The sequence below is a fragment of the Pleurodeles waltl genome, chromosome 2_2 (genome assembly GCF_031143425.1).
Source record: "Pleurodeles waltl isolate 20211129_DDA chromosome 2_2, aPleWal1.hap1.20221129, whole genome shotgun sequence".
NCBI lineage: Eukaryota > Metazoa > Chordata > Amphibia > Caudata > Salamandridae > Pleurodeles > Pleurodeles waltl.
This window is the reverse complement of record NC_090439.1, coordinates 1,187,290,647-1,187,312,131: the sequence shown is the minus strand read 5'-3', so window position 1 is coordinate 1,187,312,131 and position 21,485 is coordinate 1,187,290,647. Positions and strand designations below refer to the sequence as shown.

Genomic DNA, 21,485 nt, shown 5'->3' with positions numbered 1-21,485 from the left:
AGGCTACATGAACCAAAAGGCAATGGTATCAGTGTTCCCAAAATGTACTCATATCTCCAAATATGAGTCTTCCCTTGGCTCTCCCAGTCTTCCTGTAAACAGTTGGCACAACAAAGGTATGCCACCACTGTAGAAACAAAGGCTCACTCCAGGTCTCTTTCACTCAGCAGATCCTCCGCCTTAGCCACCAGTCCATTCATATTTCAAGAAACAATATAAATGGTCCCTTTGTTAGTCTCATTTTGGAAATGCATCTGTAAGGGTCAGTCAGTAGATCACAGCTGTTGTGTGCAGGTAACCATGGCTGTGAGAGTGGTCCTGGGGGGAGACATAGAGGACCTGTTGTAAGCCGGGTGAGGCATTTGCTAAGGCAGGTATTTGCTGGAGAGCAGGCATCTGTCTATTAGCAAGTCCAAATTGATGATGGGGATCCCAAACGGAGGTGTCACTGTCCCCCCATTCAAAATCAATTTCAGTTGTAGGGATTTTTTCCTTTATATTTCCTAATTGAGAGGGCTTGAGAGAAACAAGAAGATGTCTTTAAATCTTGGATACTACAGTCTATCAATCTGTAAAGCAGTCTGGGCCTTTGAAACTCATGATATGAAAACTTAGGCCCTGATCTATACTTTTTGACGCTAAACTGCGCTAACGCAGTTTAGCGTCAAAAAGTATACCGCCGGTAGCACCATCCCAGGATGCTGACTGGGCATCATATTTATTGTATGAAGTTAGCCGGCAGTAGGGCCTGGTTAGCGTCAAAATAGTTGACGCTAACTGGGTGGGGAGACGTAGGGAAAACTGAAGATTGTGCGTTAAAGAATGGAGCTAGTCAGGTTAGAGTCAAGAAAATGACTCTAACCTGATTAGCACTATATTTTGGCACACAATCTCCATGGACATGACACCTGTCTAAGTAAAGACAGGAGTCATGCCCCCCAGCCCAATGGCCATGCCCAGGGAACTTATGTACCCTGGGCATGGCCATTGGGCCCAGTGCCATGTAAGGGAGCCCAAGTTAGGCCCACCTATGGCACTTAAAAAAATACTCACCTCTACTTACCTCTAGGTACTTGGGATGGGGTCCCGCCATCCTTAGGTGTCTTCCTGGTGTGGGTGGGGTTGTCCCTGGGGCCAGGGAACGGTACCTGTGGGCTCTTTCCATGGTCTCTCACCATGGAAAAAGGCCCACATGTCCCCTAACGCCTGTCCATACCAAGGCGTTAAATAATGGCGCTGAGCAAGCTTAGCCCATTATTTAAGGCCCCCCGTGCATGATTTTACCATGGGGGATAAATATGGCACAAGGTTCATAGAGATGTTTTCTGCAAGGGAACGCCTACCTTGCATCCCATTGACGCAAGGTAGATTTCCACATCCAGAAAATGACGTTTACTCCATAACTTTGGCGCTATGCATGTTTAGCGCCAAAGTATAAATATGGAGTTAGGTTTGCACTGAATTAGTGTTAAGAAATTACGCTAATTTGGCGCAAACCGAGTATAAACATGCCCTTCAGTAACCTGCATGGGGTTAGAACTATTTTTTATATATTTTGGGACATGCTCACCTTCTATTGATTAAAATGATGCTTTTTTAATAACACAGGGCTTGCACACGGACAAATAAATGTTAATTTGGCGCATTACTTTCACACTAACTGCATTGGTGGGTACCCTTGTTTTCTGTCACTTAAATATACCTTCTTTGTCATTTAAGACATAGTTATGTATTGTCCGAGCTGTCCCATGTGCCTGACATTTTATTTGCAATTCCCCGATTCACCTGCAACATTTCATCAAATTTTATAACTACTCTAGATAAACTAAGATGGAACAAGCCATTAGACTACCTTATGCAAGGTATTCATAGGACAATTTCTTATATTCAAGTTACCTTCAATTCTTGAAGAAGGCCTCTTGTCCGAATCTTCCATATATAGTTTTGAGAAATGCCCTTTAGTCATCTCAGCAAACATTTGGCTACAATGATGAGGGTCAGCCTTAGTGATAGATAGAGATGGAGTCATGAGACAGCCTGTTTTTCTCATACATTTTTGATAAATTTAGTTCTATAATTTTTATGGTGAAGGGCACATTTAAAGGAAAATAATAACCGTGAAAAATATGGTATTACGCATTGTACCTAATATCACAATTTTGAAACCATCACATAACAAGTGTAGCACAAAATTACCATATTAAGTGAATTACACCAGCCTAATTCAAATTTTGTTCAGGCCTTCACAAAACAGAACTGACTCATCTAGGTTTTGGACTAATATGGCAGTTAATGTCCACTCTCTTGTAGAAGGTTTGATGATGTCCAAGGCTAGCATTAATTTCATAGTCATCAGCTTTCCTTCTGGTTTCTATTATTCAATAGATGCTTACTCTCACTGTAAATCCAAGTGTCCATTATATTTAGTGTTCCATAAGAGTGCTATGCATCAAGAAAGAGTAAATAATGGGCCATATTTATGGCCTGGTTTGTGTTGCTCTTTTACCATGCAACATGGTGCAGGAGTGATGCAAACCTTAAGTGAGATTGATGAAGCTACGCAAGGCCACCTTGCGTGGCCCTGCATGGCTTCATAAATCGCGAGTAATGTAATGTAGCACAAATCTCTGCGTTACATTGCTCTGTGCCAGGGTGGTATTTCTGTGGGTGTTGCATGTGTGTTCCCATGCAACATCCATGGATTTGGCTGCATTGCCAGATGTACAAGAATTTGTAAACCTTGGAATATGCAAAAGAGATATGCCTTCCCTGTAGAGGAATAACAAGAAGAAATATTTTTTCTCTGCATTCTTTTCCTCTTTCTTTGTGCGCTGAGTGCTGTATTCAGCACCTACACAAACAATCCTGCATGCAGCACAGATACCCTTGCAGAATGGTGCAAGGGTGCCTGCATTGGTACTAAGCTGCCAAAAGAGCATTAGTGTATTTTTCCTTGTGGTACAGGGCAGCACAGCAAGATGCCCTGCAGCTCTGCCCTGCACCACGAGATCACAAGTATGGACCCAGGTGTGCAACCAAATACAGGTATTCTCACAATTCTTTCTCTGTGTCCAGAAATATGGAAACCCTCCACCAGCTGCTGCCAGGATTCTAAGTCTCTAATAGTTACCTTGAGTATCTAACCAAATGCCTGCTCTTGTTGGTTTATAGTTTTTTGTAAGTTATCCTACAAGGCATAATTGTTTGGTTCTACCCATTTCTTTAGATGATTGATGTGGTAAGTCTGAATATGTAGCTTTCTTTCTGGCTGTTCTCTCTGGTAAGTAACTGGACTTACCTCTTCAATCTTTACATAGTACCATGCCACTGTGCAAGGAGCCTTCTCTCCATTTGACATAACTGTCAGCAGCACAAACACTTGACCCCTTTTTGCACTGTGCAAAATTATGTGACTTCATTGTAATGTTCTTCTAGCTCTGCTTGAGCTGACTGCTTTGTTATCTCTATAACCAAAGTACACTGTCACCCGCAAGGGTATCCAGGCACTGAGCAAATGTGCGTGCCCACTCCTGCCTACTGTAGGTCGGTTAATTAAAAAGCCATGTCTTCAGCTCCTTGCAAATTGAAGAAGAGAAAAGAAAGCTCTGATGTGGAGTGGAAGGTCATTCCCCGCTTTAGTACTGATGTGAGACAATCTCCATCCTGATCTGGTTCTGTGTATGTGGGAATGTGTGCAAGTAGAAGTCCTGCAGAACGGAGGTGTCTGGGTGGTTGGTGGAAGGAGATGCAACTATTCAGGAAGGAAGGGTCTGAGTTGTTTAGTGCCTTGTATATGGGTGTGAGGAGTGTGAGTTGTGCACGTTTGTGTATCAGGAGCCAGTGTAGTTCCTTGAGGTGTGGGGAATGTGAGTTCTGTGTAAAAGGTTGAGGTTGAGTCTGACAGCTAAGTTCTGGATTGCCTGTAGTATGCTAGTGAGATGCTTGGAGACTAGGGCGTGAGTGACAGTTCTTCTAGTGAGTCATTTGAAGATCTTCCTCAGCATCTTCAGTGTGTGTAAACGTGATGCAGTGATGGCACTGCCTTATGTGGTCATGAACAGTTTGCTGTTAATCATTATTCCGAGTTTCCCGGTGTGAGTTCTTGGTGTGGGCCTGAATTTGACTGGTCAGCAGTTTTAGCCTCTCAGTGAGATGTTGTTACTGAAGAACACTACTTCTCTCTTGTCGGTGTTTAACTTTTGACCTTTAGCTTTAATCCGGTTAGCAAGTTTAGTCATGCATACGGTGAAATTGTTTCTTCTGTTGGGGGTCTAGTCCAAGGGGGGGATTGGGAGTTGCATGTTGTCTGGGTAGGAGAGGATGTTGATGTTTTGAACTCGAATGACGTTGGCCAGAGGGATCATGTGAGGATGAACAATGAGTCCTGAGGCACTCTGCAGATGCGTTTGCGGGCATCAAGGAATAAGGTGCGAGGCTGATGGATTGAGTTATATCTATTAAGAAGAAGCAGATCTAGTGGAGAGGGGTCTATGGATACCAGTATTGTGCAGGTACCTGATGAGGATGGAGTGTGAGTACAAGTCAACTGCTGCAGAGAGATTCAAGAGATTGGGGGCTGCCATGTCTTCACTGTAAAGGGTCACACCTTTTTTTTCCCATTCCAATTCTCATTTCAGGCTCCCCGCTCAGTCTGTAGTCAGACCTGTCTCCCTGGTTACCGTAAAGTTCCAGTAGAAGGGAAGCCTATGTGCTGTTATTACTGTGTGCTGTGTGCAGATGGGGAGTTTGCAAACAAGACTGGTGAGTGAAAAAATCACAACCTAAAAGCTCATATTAATTATATGTCAAACACTGGACAACGCACACGTATTACTATTGATAGAAGGTAATTAGTGCCTGCATTATAAATCCACAAATGACAGGGAATAAAGTAAATGTTACCTCATAGCTATTTCGCACTTTTACATATGCAATACCAAATCACGTCATTTATAGTCATAGAATATTGATATCAGTCAGCTTTACAAAAACGTAGAGTCACACTTTAAAAACAATACAGCACCACCAACAATCAAACAACCTGCATTTACAAACAATTAAATGTTCACTAATTAATAACATCTTTGGAAATAAGTTGTTTAAATGGTATTGACACTTTAGCTACAATGTGTGACGTGCTTAATCATTTGGATCACTCCTGGGTAGATAAATGTGATTTATAGGCTGACCAATGACTAGGGATTCGATTTTAAGTGTCTGTGTCATCAGTGATGTCGCTGACCATGTAATGAGTAATGTAATGTGAACCATCCTTGGTCTCCTTGGTATTGCCTTGAACTCAACTAAGAATAATTATTTCAAGAAAGAAAACAAGGAGCTGTGGATAACAGAAAGAACCTTCCAATAAGTAGAATAATTGGTACTGACCCCTGCTACTTCCACGGCCAACAAGGACGATGTAATGACCTCGTAGATCTGCAGCCAGATACCTGCGGTGTCAACTACAGCACTCCATTTAAGCCTGCGTCTGTTGATAAAAGGTACTAGGCTCCTATCAAAAAATTCATTGTCCGATAAACAAAGTCTAGCACCCAGTGATCTCATAGTTAGGTCCAAGGCATTGTGATCACTGTCTTGTGGGGAGACCATCTCCATGTCAATCAGCTGTGACCATATTTGGACATCTAGTATAATATAATCAATCAAACTAGTACCTTCTGGTCGATTAAATGTATGTTTCCTTTCTTTATCGGATTGAGCCCTTTCATTGCAGGCATGCAGGCCACTGTTTACGGGGAAGGTATTAAACTGGAGGGCAGCAGAAGACCTATTTCAGATGGGGGAAAGAGAAAATGCAGCTATTGCCTTAACACTATCTTCATCGTTGGACACTCTGCCATCCAAAGTGTCACCCAGGAAGTCTGCACCAAGGCGCAGGGGCTCAAAATTACAGTTAAAATCGCCCTTAATAATTCTAAAGTGGCCAGCTGGGAGTGTCTGCAGGTGGGCATTAATCAGCTCACTGAGCGGAAGGTTGGCCCCTGTGCCCGCACTCCTCTAAAAGACATTATAAATATTCAAACAATCACTCGAGGGAAACGAGAGGACAACACACAATACATCAGGGGAGGCTAGATCGATAACCTTGACCATATATTACAAAGTATTTTTAACCCCTTTGGCGAGCCTCCCCGAGACCTACCCTTCTCTGATAAATGCGCAGGGTAATCAAAGTTAGCAAACCCACAGCAGAAGTGTGGTTCGATTGCCCAAGTCTCATGAAAGAAACATATATCAAAACAGGCTACACATTTGCCCCGCTCCAGGCATGCCAGCTTATTCTTTATCCCACCAATGTTCCAACACGTGATTCTGCTGCGAGTACCACTAGAGTTAATTGTGAATGTGTCATCTAGCAACAGAGACTGTGTGCCATCTCCTATTATCCCACTGGCGGCTGAATGCAAAGAGACTGGTTTCAAAGGGTAGACTACATCACCTGTCGGTTCTCTGGGATTGTAATTGCTGAGGTCTCCTGTCGACTTTTAACTAGAGCATTTGAATCACCAAGGCAGGTCGCACCATAGAATGCTTTGCCAGACGCCCGATGACACCTCCTTCAGGATGCAGGGGCACCACAGTGGCATCATTGCTGACTTTGGTTGCTGTTGCTATAAGTTACTCTCAGTCTGGCGACATCACCATAGTCGTGATTCCATGTTTTTTTTCCGCCGTCCTGTTGGCGGTTTTACCGCCGCTTTAACACCGACCGCCAGGGTTGTAATGACCACCATAGTCTACACTTATCCAGGTTGTGCCTGATTTTATTTTGTCCATGTTGAATGGAACGGATATACAGGTTTACATGCATAGAACAGTGAGGCATACATTGTGGGGCATATTTAAGAGAGACTTGCCCCATTGTTGCATCAAACGTTTTGCCCAAATATGATGATTTTTTATGGTTCGCATCATGCGGAAGCTGCACCTGAACCAGCTGCCCGATGCAAATCTTAAAATACGCAAGGATGGCATTCCCCATAAAAAACAACACATTTGTTTAAGGTAAATCAGCTTTATTAAAATCAAAATACATATGGGTCACATAATAACAATGTAAGATATCAGTCACAATAATAATGATATAACTTTGAAAGGAATTGTAAAAGCTGTTTAACATTTTAAAGTATAAAATGGGGGAGAAACAATGAAAACGGAACAAGACCAGTTAAAATAAGAAAGATACATTGGATCATAAAAAGCTAAAAAAGACAGAAAAAAGACATATTCAATAAAGCATGAAGTTAAGCTTAATTTAAATTCACTCAAGAACATAGAAAATAAAGAATTCATGGTTGCTTAAAATTCTCAGATAATGTACAATTAGTAGAATTACAAGCAACAGCATTAAGATAATCAGTCAAAGGTAACCAGTACAGATCTGTATTTATGGTGGGGCAGCATAAATAGGTAAAAGCAATATCTAGTCTATGGTAGTGGCAAAAATTATACCACCAAGCCTTACAGGAAATGTTGGATTAATTTTTGCAATTAAGAGTAATTTGCTGAAAGGCCAAAGCTAACATGAGATCCAACAGCTTTAAATTATAATCATCTGAAACAATGTCAGCAGAGAGGCTACCTAGAAAAAGCACTGAGGGAGACAATTGGGATCGCAAATGAAAAATGGAGGTAAGCTGACAACAAACTTTTCTCCAAAAAGAGACAGTGGGGGGACATTAAAAAAGGATATGCATAAGATCTCCATTTAGGCTATCGCAGGACCAGCAGTTTGAGGTGGAGGATACAGAAAAGTTTGCTATAGTAGATGGGGTAAAATAAAATCTGTGGTAAAGAAAGAAAAGTGACTGTGTGGTAGAAGCTGATCTAGATATTCTATAAGATCGATGCCACACCTTATTCCAGAAGGAAACTGTCCAGGTACATCTCAAATCCAATTCCCATTGAGACTCAATTTTAGATTTAGGACGTGTCAAAACAGGAGAATGAAAAAGTTTATAAATATTTGACTCCTTAGGATATGATGTAAGAAAGGAGGACAAAGAAAAGTGTACTTCTGAAGAAGAAAGAGGGGAAGGCAAGGAAAAAAGTACATCAAGAATAATATTAATAATAAGAAGATACTTAGGCATAAATTAATTGGGACAATGAAATAGAATTTGTAATTGAGAAAAAGAAAGTGGAGTATCATTGGAGAATAAATCCTTGATCCACTCTATATTTCTTTGTCTCCAGGATTTCCAAAATAAAGGTTTTTTATTAATAGTGATGAGACGATTATGCCAAATAGGGGGAAATGAGAAAAGAGGAATACGTGACAGATGGAGGTAAATAGTGAGAACGCAGAAGAGCACAAGTGTGTTTAAGAAGCGGGGAGGAGATAAGCGAAATATTATAAGGAAAGGATACCACCTCATGAGGGGAACAAGGCAGAAGAAAAGAACATTCAATATCCAACCATAAGGGAATGAACATAGAGCCTGACAGGGCGATCCATCTAGAAGCTTGACGCAAACAAAAGGATTTGTGATATAGTCTGAAATCAGGAAAATTGGCTCCTCCCTCCTGTTTAGAATGAAGAAGATGACTAAGAGAAATTCTAGATTTCTTATTGTTCAAGAGGAATTTAGACAATCTGGAGTCCAATTGTTTAAAAAAAGTAACAGGTAGAGGAAGCGGAATCATGGATAGGATATATAAAATGTTATGAGAAATCATAATTTTGATACAGTCAAGACGGCCCCACTAAAATAAAAATAAGGGATTCCATGAGAAAATAGATCTTTCAACCTTCTCTAAAGTATCTGAGATATTTACTCCAATGGACTTTTTAATGGATGAGGTGAACCACATACCGAAATATTTAATCTTGGAAGAGTTCCAGTGAAAGCCAGTAATATCAACAATGATCTAAAACAACATTTTGTTAGAGGAAGGATTTCAGTTTTATCCGAATTTATCTTATAACCTGAAATCAAAGAAAAGTCTTCAATCTCCCGAAGTAGAAACGGAATCTAGCGTTCAGGATTTGAGATAGATAAAAGTATATCATCTGCATATGCCGTTAATTTTAAGTGTTTCTAGCCATAATGGAAACCCTCAATTTTAATGTTATTTCTAATACAGAATAGAAAGGGCTCTAGAGCTTGAATAAATAGGAGTGGAGAGAGCGGACACTCTTGATGTACACCTCAACGTAATACAAAGTATCTGGATAATTTCCCATTTACCAATATCGATGCCATTGGGGATTGATAAAGCAAAGCGATAAATTAAATGAAATGGGGCCCTAAACCATGCCAGGCTAAAGCTTTTAATAGAAAAGACCAGTCTAACCGATCAAACGCTTTCTCAGCATCTATGGAAATTGCTGCTAAAGAGTACGAAAGAGCGGGAGCTTTGCTGAGTACATTGAAGAATGTTCCAGAGTTCTCAGAAGCAAGTCTACCTTTGGCAAAACCTGTTTGCTCCTTACTTATCAGCACAGGTAAAAGGGTATCAAGAAGTAAGGCTAATAATTTAGCAAATATTTTATAATCTGTATTGAGAAGAGAGATTGGTCTATAGTATTTACAGAAAGTATGATCCTCACCTTCCTTTGGAATCAAGCAAATCGAAGCTTCTTGAAATGTTCCCCCTGTACAACCAGAACTCATGAAGAATTGAAAAAGCTAAAAGGTTTGGGAAGTAAAATGTCAAAAAAATGTGGAACAAATTCCACTGTAAATCCATCGGGACAAGGAGTTTTACCTTTTTGTAGAGATTGAAGGGCTTTAAAAATTTCTAAAGAAGAAATATCTACTTCAAGTGCAGTAGCATCAACAAGTGTCATATTAGGGTTTGGAATGTTCTTTAAGTAATCATCAATCTGTAAGGAGGTCGGGACTGACTCAGGAGCATAACGTATCTGGTAATAATTAGCAAATTCAGCTAAGACATCTTCATCCTTAAAAAGGGACTCACCAGAATCTTTAACTATAGACTTCACATTATGGCGTTGCTTTCGTACTTTTAAATAATTAGCCAGAAGTTTCCCCGATCTATTTCGATCTCCATAATAACGGGCACTACTACATAGAAGAAAAGAGGAGGCAATATCTATTGAGATTTTGTTAAATTGCAATTTTGCTTGAGTAAATTCTTAGTAGATTAAAATTTGAGGAGGAAGAATAATATTGATGTTCTAACCGTTTAATTTTGAGAAGCAGAGATTGATGCTGTGCATTAAAAGTTTTCTTTTAATTAGAGACAAACTTTATTATATGACCACGAGCCGCAGCCTTAAACAAATCCCATAACAATTGTGGAGAAACATGAAAATCCTCATTAAATCGGAAAAATTCCTCCCCAAAGGCAACAAACGAAGTGTAAAATTTAGAATCAAGCAACAAAGAATTATTAAATCGCCACCTATTGGATTTGGGATGTTCTGGGAGCAAATCAAAATCTGTGATGACTGGAGCATGATCAGATGTTACCATAGGTTTAATGGAGGAATTAATAAGATTTTGGGATAGTGATTTAGAAACAAAAATATGATCAAGTCTAGATAAGGAGCCATGTGGTGGAGAATAAAAGGAAAAATCCATACTATCAGGATTACAGGTTCTACATGAATCAATTAAATTACATTGTGAGAAAAATGCCTTAAATTGTTTATACATTTTATGGGGAAAAAATGTAATTACAGATTGCCTATCTATAAAAAGATCAATAATTTGATTGCAATCCGTTTCAAGAAGAAAAAATTCATCATTATAATGCAAACAGTGTTTAGTAATAGTAGTCCAGAAAAAATAATCTGAGTTATTAGGACCATAAATATTACCAAAAGTCATTATAATCCCATTAATAATTAGCCTCACAAAGAGCCATCTACCATCAGAATCCGAGTCCTGCGAAATAACCTTTACTGATAATTTTTTATGGCAGAGCACAATTACACCATTTTTTTTGTAGATGAAGGAGAAGTAAAAACATTGCCCACCCAACCTCTTTTAAGTTTCGGAGCTTCAGAATCCGTCAAATGGGTCTCTTGAAAAAGAACAAAGTCTGGATTACATTTAGCTAAATGAGATAAAATTCTCTACCTTTTAATTAGGTTAATAAATCCTTTGACATTCCAAGAAATAACTCTGAAGAAGAGTGAAGGGAAAACAGCAAGACAAAAGATGGAAAATATTCAAGAAAAAAAGAAGATACAGTACATGTCAAATGAAGATGACTGCAAAAACATACCTGAGATGAATGAACAATAGGGGAGGGGTGATGACAGCACAGACTGAAGACGGCACAGCAAGGGAACGGAACGCATCAACGGCCAAAAGTTACGAGCAAAAATAATGATTATAGAACACCAGAAACCTGTGAAAAGAAAACAATACATTAACAAAGAGGGCCTCTGGTCACATCAATATAGTATAATGCATAAACTGCAGATGAAGGACCATCAACTATATCGTAATAGTAATGAACAAGGGTATGATAGATTAAGAAATGTACATAGTCAACGTGTAGAAGGACCAGATGTTTCCATAGGGTTTATAGAGTGTGGTCTTAAAAAATCACGAAGAGCTGCAGGGGAGGTATATGAAGTGGTCTTATTTTGATGTGGCACTTTGAACAAAAACGGTTGGAATAATCCAAAACGAGCTCCCAAGTCACGAAGCTGTGCTGTAGTTTTGAACACATCCAGTAAGATGTAGATGTTACTTCGCCTTCCAAGAGATTTTTTTTTTGATTTCACAGCATTAAGAATTCTCAATAGATCAGTAAATTCAAGAATGTAAATAATCTTGCTTCTTGGTTTAGAGGTGGAGGAATGCGGAGGAGGATGGTCAATGTGGTGCGCCCTTTGGATGTTCAATACTGTAGAAGATGGTAAGCCCACCAACTGTGGAAAGAATGAAGCAATAAATGAAATTGGGCCACTCCCTTCAAGACCCTCCGGTAATCCATAAAGGCAAAGATTATTGCATCTGTGTCTGTTTTCCAAATCCTCTGCAAATGTCTTCAAAGCTGCCACTTCCTTCTCCAAACTAGTAATTTTATGTTTCATCCTGCACGTCACTGACTCTTTGCTCCAAAGCAGAGACTCTCACTTCCATTTGAGACCACTTAGTATCAAGATTTTGTATCCGAATATTAGTTTCTTTGATAAAAGGATGCAATTTGCGTATTTCGTCAAGCACAAGTTCAAGCGAGATCGGTGAGGGAGAGTTTACTGGTGAAGGTGGGTCCTGTTTGACCCTCCTATGAGTAGTTGTAGAAATATTCTTAGAAACTTTAGGCAAAGAAGAGGATGAGGAAGACATATTTGACATGGAAGAAGAAGACGCTGCAGCAGAAGCGTCCAATTGTAAAAACTGCGAAAGTTTGTCAGTTGAGGAGAACGGATGTGACAGAGATTTTATTTTTTCTAGTTTGCCCATATAAAAATAAAAGCCTTCAATAAGGAAACGAGTGACACAGGAACTCCAAATATATGATGATGAAACAGCAAAAATAAATTACATGGCTTGCGCAAAAAACTGCAAGCAGAGCCATCAAATATTTTTTAAAAAAACAAGTAAGTACATTGTAATGTTGAGCAAAAATTATTCATATTGGCCGCTCTCATCAGGAAAAATATAAAAACGTAATTAAAGAGTCAGAAAATAAGCTAGGCGACCATAAAAACATTGAAAATGCTCACCAAAACATCCCACAGCTATTATGAACAAAGCGCCATTAAAAAAAGGAAACAACCGGCTCAGGCGGTAAAAAAGTGTCTGATGATGGGCGGAGCTCCGAGGTCAGGCGGCCATCATGGTTGGCGGCTCACGTGCGCTTAAAAAAACCACACATTTGTAACATAGTGGTATCCATGAATTTAGCAATGTGTGATGCATATTTTGGATGCATCGGGTTAAGCCTGGGATGTGCCAAAAACTCTGCACATCTGTAACCCAGAAGTAGGGAATGACACAGTGGAGGAGGTGTATGAAAGTGACTAGCTGAAGTCACTTAACCCATCATTATCATCAGTAATATTACATCCCGTCAACTAGTAGTAAACCTACATATGTAGCAATCTACTTTTAGGATCCCTTAAGCAATGTGGTACCATGGCACCTTATATCTTTCAATCACTGCAGCATTGCAATATGATGCAGTGCACAGAATGTAAGGGGCAGGCCAGGTTTGCCACATATTCACATAGGTATGGCTCCCTAAGTCCAGCCAAGCCTACTATTGACCACAAAAGGTAAGTGAGGTAAGGTAGGATACATGCCATTACATTACATCATTTACTTGTATCCACTCACAATAATGTGTCTCTCTCGATATGTCACACCTACTTAGACATATTTTTACACATAAGCAGACTATGGCCACTGTAAAGTCACACATAGGCATACTGTGGACTTGTCTGCTATTCATCCAGGACCATTTGAAGTATGTGAATTTGTCCAAGTCCTAGACTTGTAGATTAGTCTGCAATAATGTAGTACTGGGTGAACGCGGCATTCAATGGAATGTGGGCCTGTGCATTCTATGAATGCTGTGGTCGCCTGAGGGTTCGATGGATTCAGCTGGTGTGAGAGTTGGGTCCAGCGAGATTCGTCAAGAGGCTGAATTTGTTGAGCTCCATTTCCAAATAAACAAGCAGAATTCAAGACTTCACTCTGACTCCTTATTCATTTGGGGAGTCGCTACTACATTCTTATTGGCAATGATGTAAGTGGAGCTAAGGAAGAACCCACAGGATTGGCACCGACTTTAGACCCACCGTCTGACTTCAGATAAGAATCTTCATATTTGTTTTTGGCACAGAGTGGCTTTATATTTATCTACAGGGTATTACGAGACTGTGAATAATTACTATTACAGTAGGTAAATAAGTGCTCAGCTGATTCTTAATTTGGTTTGCAACCAACGCACTGCACTCTGCATTCTGTGATGTCTATGAGGTTCAGCCAAACATTCCAACATACGCTTCACGACGCAACGCATGCCGTGCATCTGATGTCTGCAGTTCAGTCTCTGTGTTCTAAGACTCATAGATCTTGAAGTGAAGTGTTACAACGCATTCTGTGCATGTGACATATATTTTATGTAACAGTCATCGTAAATTGGGTCAGACAAACCCTTACTACGAGGCACGTGAGAAAAGATTCAAAAGGATCAAGCTACATAGCTTTAGCTCACATCAGTACTTTACAGTAACACGCACACTAGTATATTTGTTTACAGAGCGTGTCCATCGACAGTGATATGCGCACTTGTAAATTTACATAATCAGCGTGTCACACTTGTATTGTCACAGAAGGAACTTGTCCATTAACAGTAATATGCACACTTGCATATCATTTACAGAGCATGTCCATGAACAAGGATACGCACACTTGTACCACAGTAATGCACACATTTGTGCATTTACAAAATCAGCGTGTCAAACAACAGTGATATGCACCCTTGTATTGTCACAGAGACAGCAATACGTACACCCCTACACTTTTATACAGAACTTAGCCAGCAACAGACAATTGTAGAGTGATATAGAGCATGCCCACAAACAGGGACATGCACACTACATCTATGGTACACTAATAGGATTAGTATCAGCGGCATGCAAACGCGGATGTTTTAAAAGTGGCACTCACATTCCAAATAAGTGCATATGCAGACGTGAGTCAGGCAATTACTCGCCCTGGAAAATAAAACCAAGATCTTACATCATTAAACATCAGTCAGTGAATCCATCACCTCCATTTTTAGAAAGCCCGGGTCAGATGGAGGAACTGGCTGGTTGCGTTTCAAACATATTTGGGGGATATTGGTGCATCTAGATTTCATGCAGAACACATAAATATTTGCTACTACATTCAATTGGGTTTGAAGGATGCTCCATATTCAAAGACTTACCTGAAATTCCAGGAGAAGAGGGTGAACCAATTGACTAGTATATGGAAGCAATAAAGAAATTGGAGGCAAGGTTTGATGTACAGCCTAATATTGTAGTTCTACGTCATAAATTCTTCTTGCGGAAACAATTACGGAGTGAAAACGTGGATATCCTTGTTTCTCTGCATTACAGAAGCTGGTAGCAGAATGCAGATTTGAATATTTTGCAGACCAGTTAGTTCGTGATCAGTTTATCAGCCTTTGCACAAACAAATCTATACAGCAAAAATTACGACCCTTAGGTGATCCCACATTAGAAGAAATGTAACATACTGCAAAAGCATGGAGACATCACAAACCTCTGTAAAAGAGTTAGAAAAAAAAATGTTAGTGTGATAAAAAATAGGGACAGCAATATTTTAAAGGAAAATAGACTGAAGAACAGCAGAGATGTGGGGAAAATGGGCAAAAGTGATTTCTTTAATCAAACAAAGTTGTGTTTCAGATGTGGAAATTTGACACACCATAAAGGGGGTAAACCATGTCCTGCAAAGTGGGTTATATGTTGAAATTGTAATAAGGTGGTACATTTTGCCAAAGTCTGCCAGAGTACTAGAACTAACTCAGGTAAAGGAGCTAATGTAGTTTTGTAGGAGTCAGAAGACGAGTCTAATAGTTCTTTTGAACAGATACAGAATGATTTGAAGGATATGGTCTTGGTTGTTAGTGATTGCAACAGGGGATCCGTCAGAATGTATAGACCCATACATTGATGTAATTGTAGGAAATAAGACAGTGAAATTAGTGGTGGATTCGGGATCCAGAATTACGATCATTACAGAGGAACTTTTCCATGAAAATTGTCTAGACAGAAAGTTAGAACCCCCAACAGGGCCTGTCTCATATGAAGGTAGAAGATTAAAACTAGCAGGGTTTTCGAATAAACAATGGTGCTCAGAGGAAGAACCTTATTTGGGAAAATGTCTTCAGCTATAACAGGGCTTTACATTTTAGGTTGGTTCTATCAAGGACTATTCAAAATGGTTTTGAGACCAGGAACCAGAGATCAGGTCTCAGTCATCAGTGAGGATCAAGTACAACATTTAAAAGTGAAGTATGCATTGGTATCCACTGAGAAAGTTGGTAACATCAAAGGTTTTGCCATAAAATAGAAGTCAAGGAAGGGTCTATCCCCAAATGATGCAGTGTTTCTTTCTCTGTAAGGGATGATCTAGAAAAATAATGAAATGGCCTGTGTGAGAAAGCAAGAAAAGAACCCATTGAGTTTTCCCTTTGGTTTTCCCTGCTTGTGGTTGCACGCAAACAGGATGGAAAGTTGAGGGTTTTTGTTGACCTGTGCAGCCTGAACAAAGCTATTTGGATTGATTCCCATCCACTTCCCAAGATCACAGATTTTTTTACCACTCATACATGGAAAAAAATGGCTTAGCAAATTAGACCTTGCCTCTACATACCATCAAGATGTCCTTGAACCTGGTTCAAGACACTATACTGCATTTGTTTAACCTGTGGGCTTGTTCCAGTATTGCTGCCATTTGCGTTGGCTTCAGCCTCCACAGTTATCCAGAGATGAATGTACCAACTGTTAAAATGAGTGCAGGGTGTAGCAGCCTTCCAAGATTATGTTCTGATATTTGCTAAGTATGTGGAATAGCATAATAAGATTCTCGATAAAGTATTAGCCATTTTCCAGGAGAATGGAGTAGTGCTTAAAATGGCGAACTGTGAATTTCTTAAAAGCAGAGTGGAATATCTTGGCCATAATGTGTCGGGAATGGTACTGAACCAAAGCCAGGATTGGTTGATGCTATTGTACTTGCAAATTATCATGCTGTATAACTGTTACAGCCAGCAATCATGGATTAGGGGCGGTGCTCATGCAAAATGAATTAGGAATAAATCACACTATCGGGTATGCTTCTAGAACATTTAGGTATCCTGAAACACATTTCTTGATGATTGAAAAAGGATTATGGGCATGTTGGTGGGGCCATCCAACAATGCAAACCTTACATGTGGGGTAACCAAGTTCACAGTTAAAACTAATCACAAGTCATTAGTCACAATATTGAGTGGGGACAGGATTAAATATCAAACCCCTTGTATAGCCAGGTTGTCTACAAAAAGTTTGAAATTCAACTTTGATGTTGTACATATTCAGGGAGCGAAAAGCACGACAGCTGATTTCTTGTCCTGGAGCTCGTCAATGAGTCAGGAGGGTGTGGAGGATGAAGAGGGTGAGGAAAGCTGTCTGATGCAGCTATTGATGCACAGGAGATGAGTGCTCTACTTGAAGTGGAACAAAGGACTGAAATTGGAAATGATGACGTTATCAAGCAAACTATCAAATATGTCAATAAAGGGTGGCCAAAAGAGAAGAATGTTGAGGTAGGATGCCAGCTATTTTGGAAAGTAGCAGAGGAATTGTCAGTAGATGACTGGAAATGGTAGTACCTCTTGCAGGATTAAGAAACAGGCTTATTCAATTGACGCATGAGGGTAATTTGGGGGTATGTTCACAAAGCGTAGGTTGAGACAAATCTTTTGGCGGCCCTCAATAGACAGGGAAGTTTATGAGTATGTTGGCAGGTCCATGATGTGTGCTATTTCAGATAAAAGTTTTATAGTAAGGGAACCAACTTTACAACCGATTGAGTGTCCTTCTTATGCTTGGGAAAAGGTGGGAATAGATTTAGTTGGACCGTTTTCTGCCTTCCCATACCAATGCCAATATGTGTTGGTGTTGGTTGACCTATATTCAAAGTGGTCTGAAGTGGAATTTGTGTCTGAGCCAAATGCTAAAACTGTAAGAATGTAGTAGCGACTCCCACAAATGAATATGGAGTTTGAATTCTGCTTGTCTATTTGGAAAAAAGCTGCAAAACATACAGCCTCTTGATGACTCTTGCTGGACCCAACTGTCACACCAGTTGAATCCAACAAATCCTCAGGCGACCACGGCATTCCATGGAATGCACAGTTTCTTGACCCACGCTTCGCCTATGTTGTGTGGCTCATTGCTGAAGTTGAGCTTGACGTAAGCCCAAATTCAGACGTGTGTCACTTTGGGAGCAAATGCTCTGCACCATCCTTCCCACACATGTGTCAGAATCTCTGACACACCTTTAGAGCTTGTGACGTGGTGTGCCATACCATAGATTTGACACATCCATGTCTCTATTTTGTGTTGTAGCACAGCACAACTTTTTCTGGAGCATCGCTGCCTTTCTGCAGCAATGCATCATTCTCATAAATGAGGGCTGGTATTCTCAATGTGGTGCAGGGTGTCAGGGTTAAACTAATGATTTTGTGTCCAGGTGTGGCTCAGAATCCCTGGCAGTTTGTTTTGCTGACTCCTTTTGCACAGTAACTAGGTGGACCTTCTTTGGTGTGTGCCTGAATGGCTTGCTCTAGTCACCGTTAGAAATCTCAGCTGAGGACCATTGCACTATTTCCTTGTCTGAGATGTCCCTTCTCTCCTTCGTCTGTAGTCCTTGTTTTCCAATTGTCACATTGGCTATAAACACATACATGGATGGAAAATATTGATAATAAGTTCTATTTAACTACAGACCAGCATGTGTGACATTTCTGATCAATAAACAATTGAATTAGAGTAAGAGAAGCCTAAATAAATATTACAGCTTATCCAAAATTGCCAATAGAGGTCACTTTATTTTTCCTAATAAAGCAATATTATCTTAATGTGGATGTACATATTACATCATAGATATCCTATTTCTAAACAGTAGTTTTAAGTACGTATTTCTTTTATTACAGACATGGAAAACTGCATGCAGTGCCCTCAGGACCAGTGGCCAAATGACATGAAGGATGGTTGCCTCCAAAAGGTCACTCTGTTCCTTGCATACAGTGATGTTCTTGGAGTGTGTTTGGCCACTATTGCCATCTTCTTCTCCATGTCCACTGCAGGCGTTCTAGGAATTTTCCTCCGATACAAGGACACACCAATAGTGAAGGCCAACAACCGGAATCTCAGCTACACACTCCTTGTCTCTCTATTGTTGGCCTTTCTCTGCTCTTTCTTATTCATTGGACGCCCTGCAGAATTGACATGTCTGCTCCAACAAGTGGCATTTGGGATTATTTTTACTGTTGCTGTCTCTTGTATTTTAGCAAAAACCTTCACTGTTGTCATTGCCTTTAATGCCACAAGGCCAGGAAGCAGATTAAGCAGATGGCTGGGATCCCGGGTGTCTGGGTCGATGGTCATCTTGTGCACTCTTGGAGAAGTAATAATCTGTGTTAATTGGCTGATCACTGCTCCCCCTAGCCCGGGCACGGATATGCAGTCTGAAACTGGGAAGATTATCCTGCAGTGTGACCAGGGCTCTGTCACATCTTTCTATGCTGTGATTGGTTACATGGGCCTGTTGGCCTTTGCCAGTTTTATTGTGGCTTTCCTAGCCAGGAACCTGCCCGACAGATTCAACGAGGCAAAGCTCATCACATTCAGCATGCTGGTTTTCTGCAGCGTCTGGATCTCTTTCATCCCAGCCTACATCAGCACTAAGGGCAGGTACATGGCGGCCGTGGAGATCTTCACCATCTTGGCTTCCAGTGCTGGACTGCTGGGCTGTATATTCATTCCTAAATGTTACATCATTCTGCTCAGGCTGAAAATCAATGCCAAAGAACATTTAAATGTTCATAGACATTGATAATTTCATATTGTGAATTTGAACCTGACTCATAATTCAATATTAAAATGTTGCATTTCATTTTATACAATTACTTGACTGGAAGCAGTAAAGCGTTAATACTACGTATGGTGTTTTATGGGTCAGCCAACAGAGATGGTTTTAAGTCCTACAGATAAAGTTCAATGAGAAGTATTTATTGTTTAGGTGAATATGAATACAACTCTACAGCTGTATGCGTGCAAACATGTATTCTATATTCTGTTAATTTCAGTTTAGATGTAGTCTCTGGAAAGTCAACTTTTACAGTGTCTGACTAAGGTTTTATAGAATATTCATTTTTTATCCTTAAGAAGCTTCAGTGGGACAGCCTAGGGGCCACATTTATGAAGGGTCTAGCACCAACTATCGCCACATTAGCATCATTTATTTATGTTAATGTGGTGATAATCTGGCAAAAACGCTGCACAATATTTACAAAGTGGCACAATGCACACATTGTACCATTTTGTAAACACTTGCAGCACATTATGCCTGCGCCAGGCAAAATGTAAGCAAGGGGGCGTTCAACCATTAGGGGGCCCACAAAAATGACGCAGTGGAATCTATAAGATTCCACTGCGCCATTTTTAGCGGCATTTTTAATGTCTGCACAGAGCAACTGTTAAAAGGAGGCACACCATTATTTATAATGGGCCTCTATGTACTTTGCAGGATAAGCACAAAAATTGTAAGTACAACAATAGCATAAAAAAATATGATGCTAGTATCCCTAACCTAAGACAAGGTGCACCGTATGTTAAATATGGCACACACATGGTGGCGTTGGGGGGACGCCATGCGCAGCAAGAAAAGTGGTGCTTCATGACATGAAGCTCCACTTTTCTTAAATCTGGCCCTAGGTATTTCCAGGAGTTGTTTTTAAGGCAATATGCCTGTAAGTGCAATATCACGCTTTGTTTTCTTAAGGAAAGTTCACCAGACTTCGGACCCAATTCACAAAGGTAAACTTACACTAAAGGTTTAGGTTTAGACCAAAAGTCTAAACTTAGGCCAAAAGTCTAACTTTACTACTGGTAAAATTAGACTTTAGGTCTAAACCTGGACTTTTGGTCTAACATTAGACTTTTGGTTTAAGTTTACCTTTGTGAATCAGACCCTTATATGTAAATCTAAGAAATGTATGTGGTTCTTGTTGGCTGGTACAGGGATCTCAACGTCAACCTTCTGGGCATGGTGAAGACCTTGGAGTAGTTATTGGCATTGTGATATAGACATAACCTGATGTGTGGCGGCATGTTACGTAAATAAACAAATTTCGGTGGTACTGCATGTCTGTTTATTCAGAGTATTTGTTGTTGCTTTAATGAATTGATTTACTTCAGTAAGTCAGTTTCAAGGTATGAATGAAACTTGGGAACTCATTATCTTTGCACTTGGAAAACCTGCTCAAACTTTGCCCTGGTCACATCACAGTAATGTAGTGTGTGCCACAGATTCCCACATCATTTCTACAGAAAATGGCTGATTTAAGAGCCTCTAGTGACATCCTTACGACACATTAGCGTCATTTTTTTACATTAGTATGGGGTTAGATGGCCAAAAACTCCACCCTATATTTACAAAGTGGCATACTGCATGCATTTCACCACTTTGTAATCCTTTGCGCTCTATTATGCCCGCGCCTAATGGGCATTACCCCATTAGGGGGACCAGAAAAATAGCGCAAGAAAATCTAAGAGATTTCCTGCCACCATTTTCCTCTGCACTTTTAACGCCTGCTCAGAGCAGGCGTTAAAAGGGGGCATGCCTTTAAATACAATGGGGTCCTATGTACTCTGCAGGAGTAGCACCAAAATTGTGTTGCTACTTGTTGGAAAATGGGTTATTGGTAAGGGCAGGTAGGTACCTACACCTAGCAACAAGCCACTAACC

At 40.2% G+C, this 21,485-nt stretch overlaps 1 protein-coding gene across 1 annotated transcript; it reads left to right on the top strand.

Moving 5' to 3' along the window:
* The first annotated feature begins 300 nt into the window (after nt 1-300).
* Nucleotides 301-19,571, top strand: LOC138279201 (vomeronasal type-2 receptor 26-like). Its single transcript, XM_069219389.1, has 3 exons — nt 301-344; nt 4,556-4,761; nt 18,670-19,571. The coding sequence occupies exons 1-3, from the start codon at nt 301-303 to the stop codon at nt 19,569-19,571; spliced, it is 1,152 nt and encodes a 383-aa protein (XP_069075490.1).
* Nucleotides 19,572-21,485: the final 1,914 nt, after the last annotated feature.

Bases quoted from the DNA above. Each gene is read 5' to 3' on its own strand.
- LOC138279201 (XM_069219389.1), top strand. From the start codon at position 301: ATGGCTGTGAGAGTGGTCCTGGGGGGAGACATAGAGGACCTGTT. The intron at 345-4,555 runs GTAAGCCGGGTG...CAACTGCTGCAG, and splicing joins GGAGACATAGAGGACCTGTT to AGAGATTCAAGAGATTGGGG. The intron at 4,762-18,669 runs GTGAGTGAAAAA...CTTTTATTACAG, and splicing joins GGAGTTTGCAAACAAGACTG to ACATGGAAAACTGCATGCAG.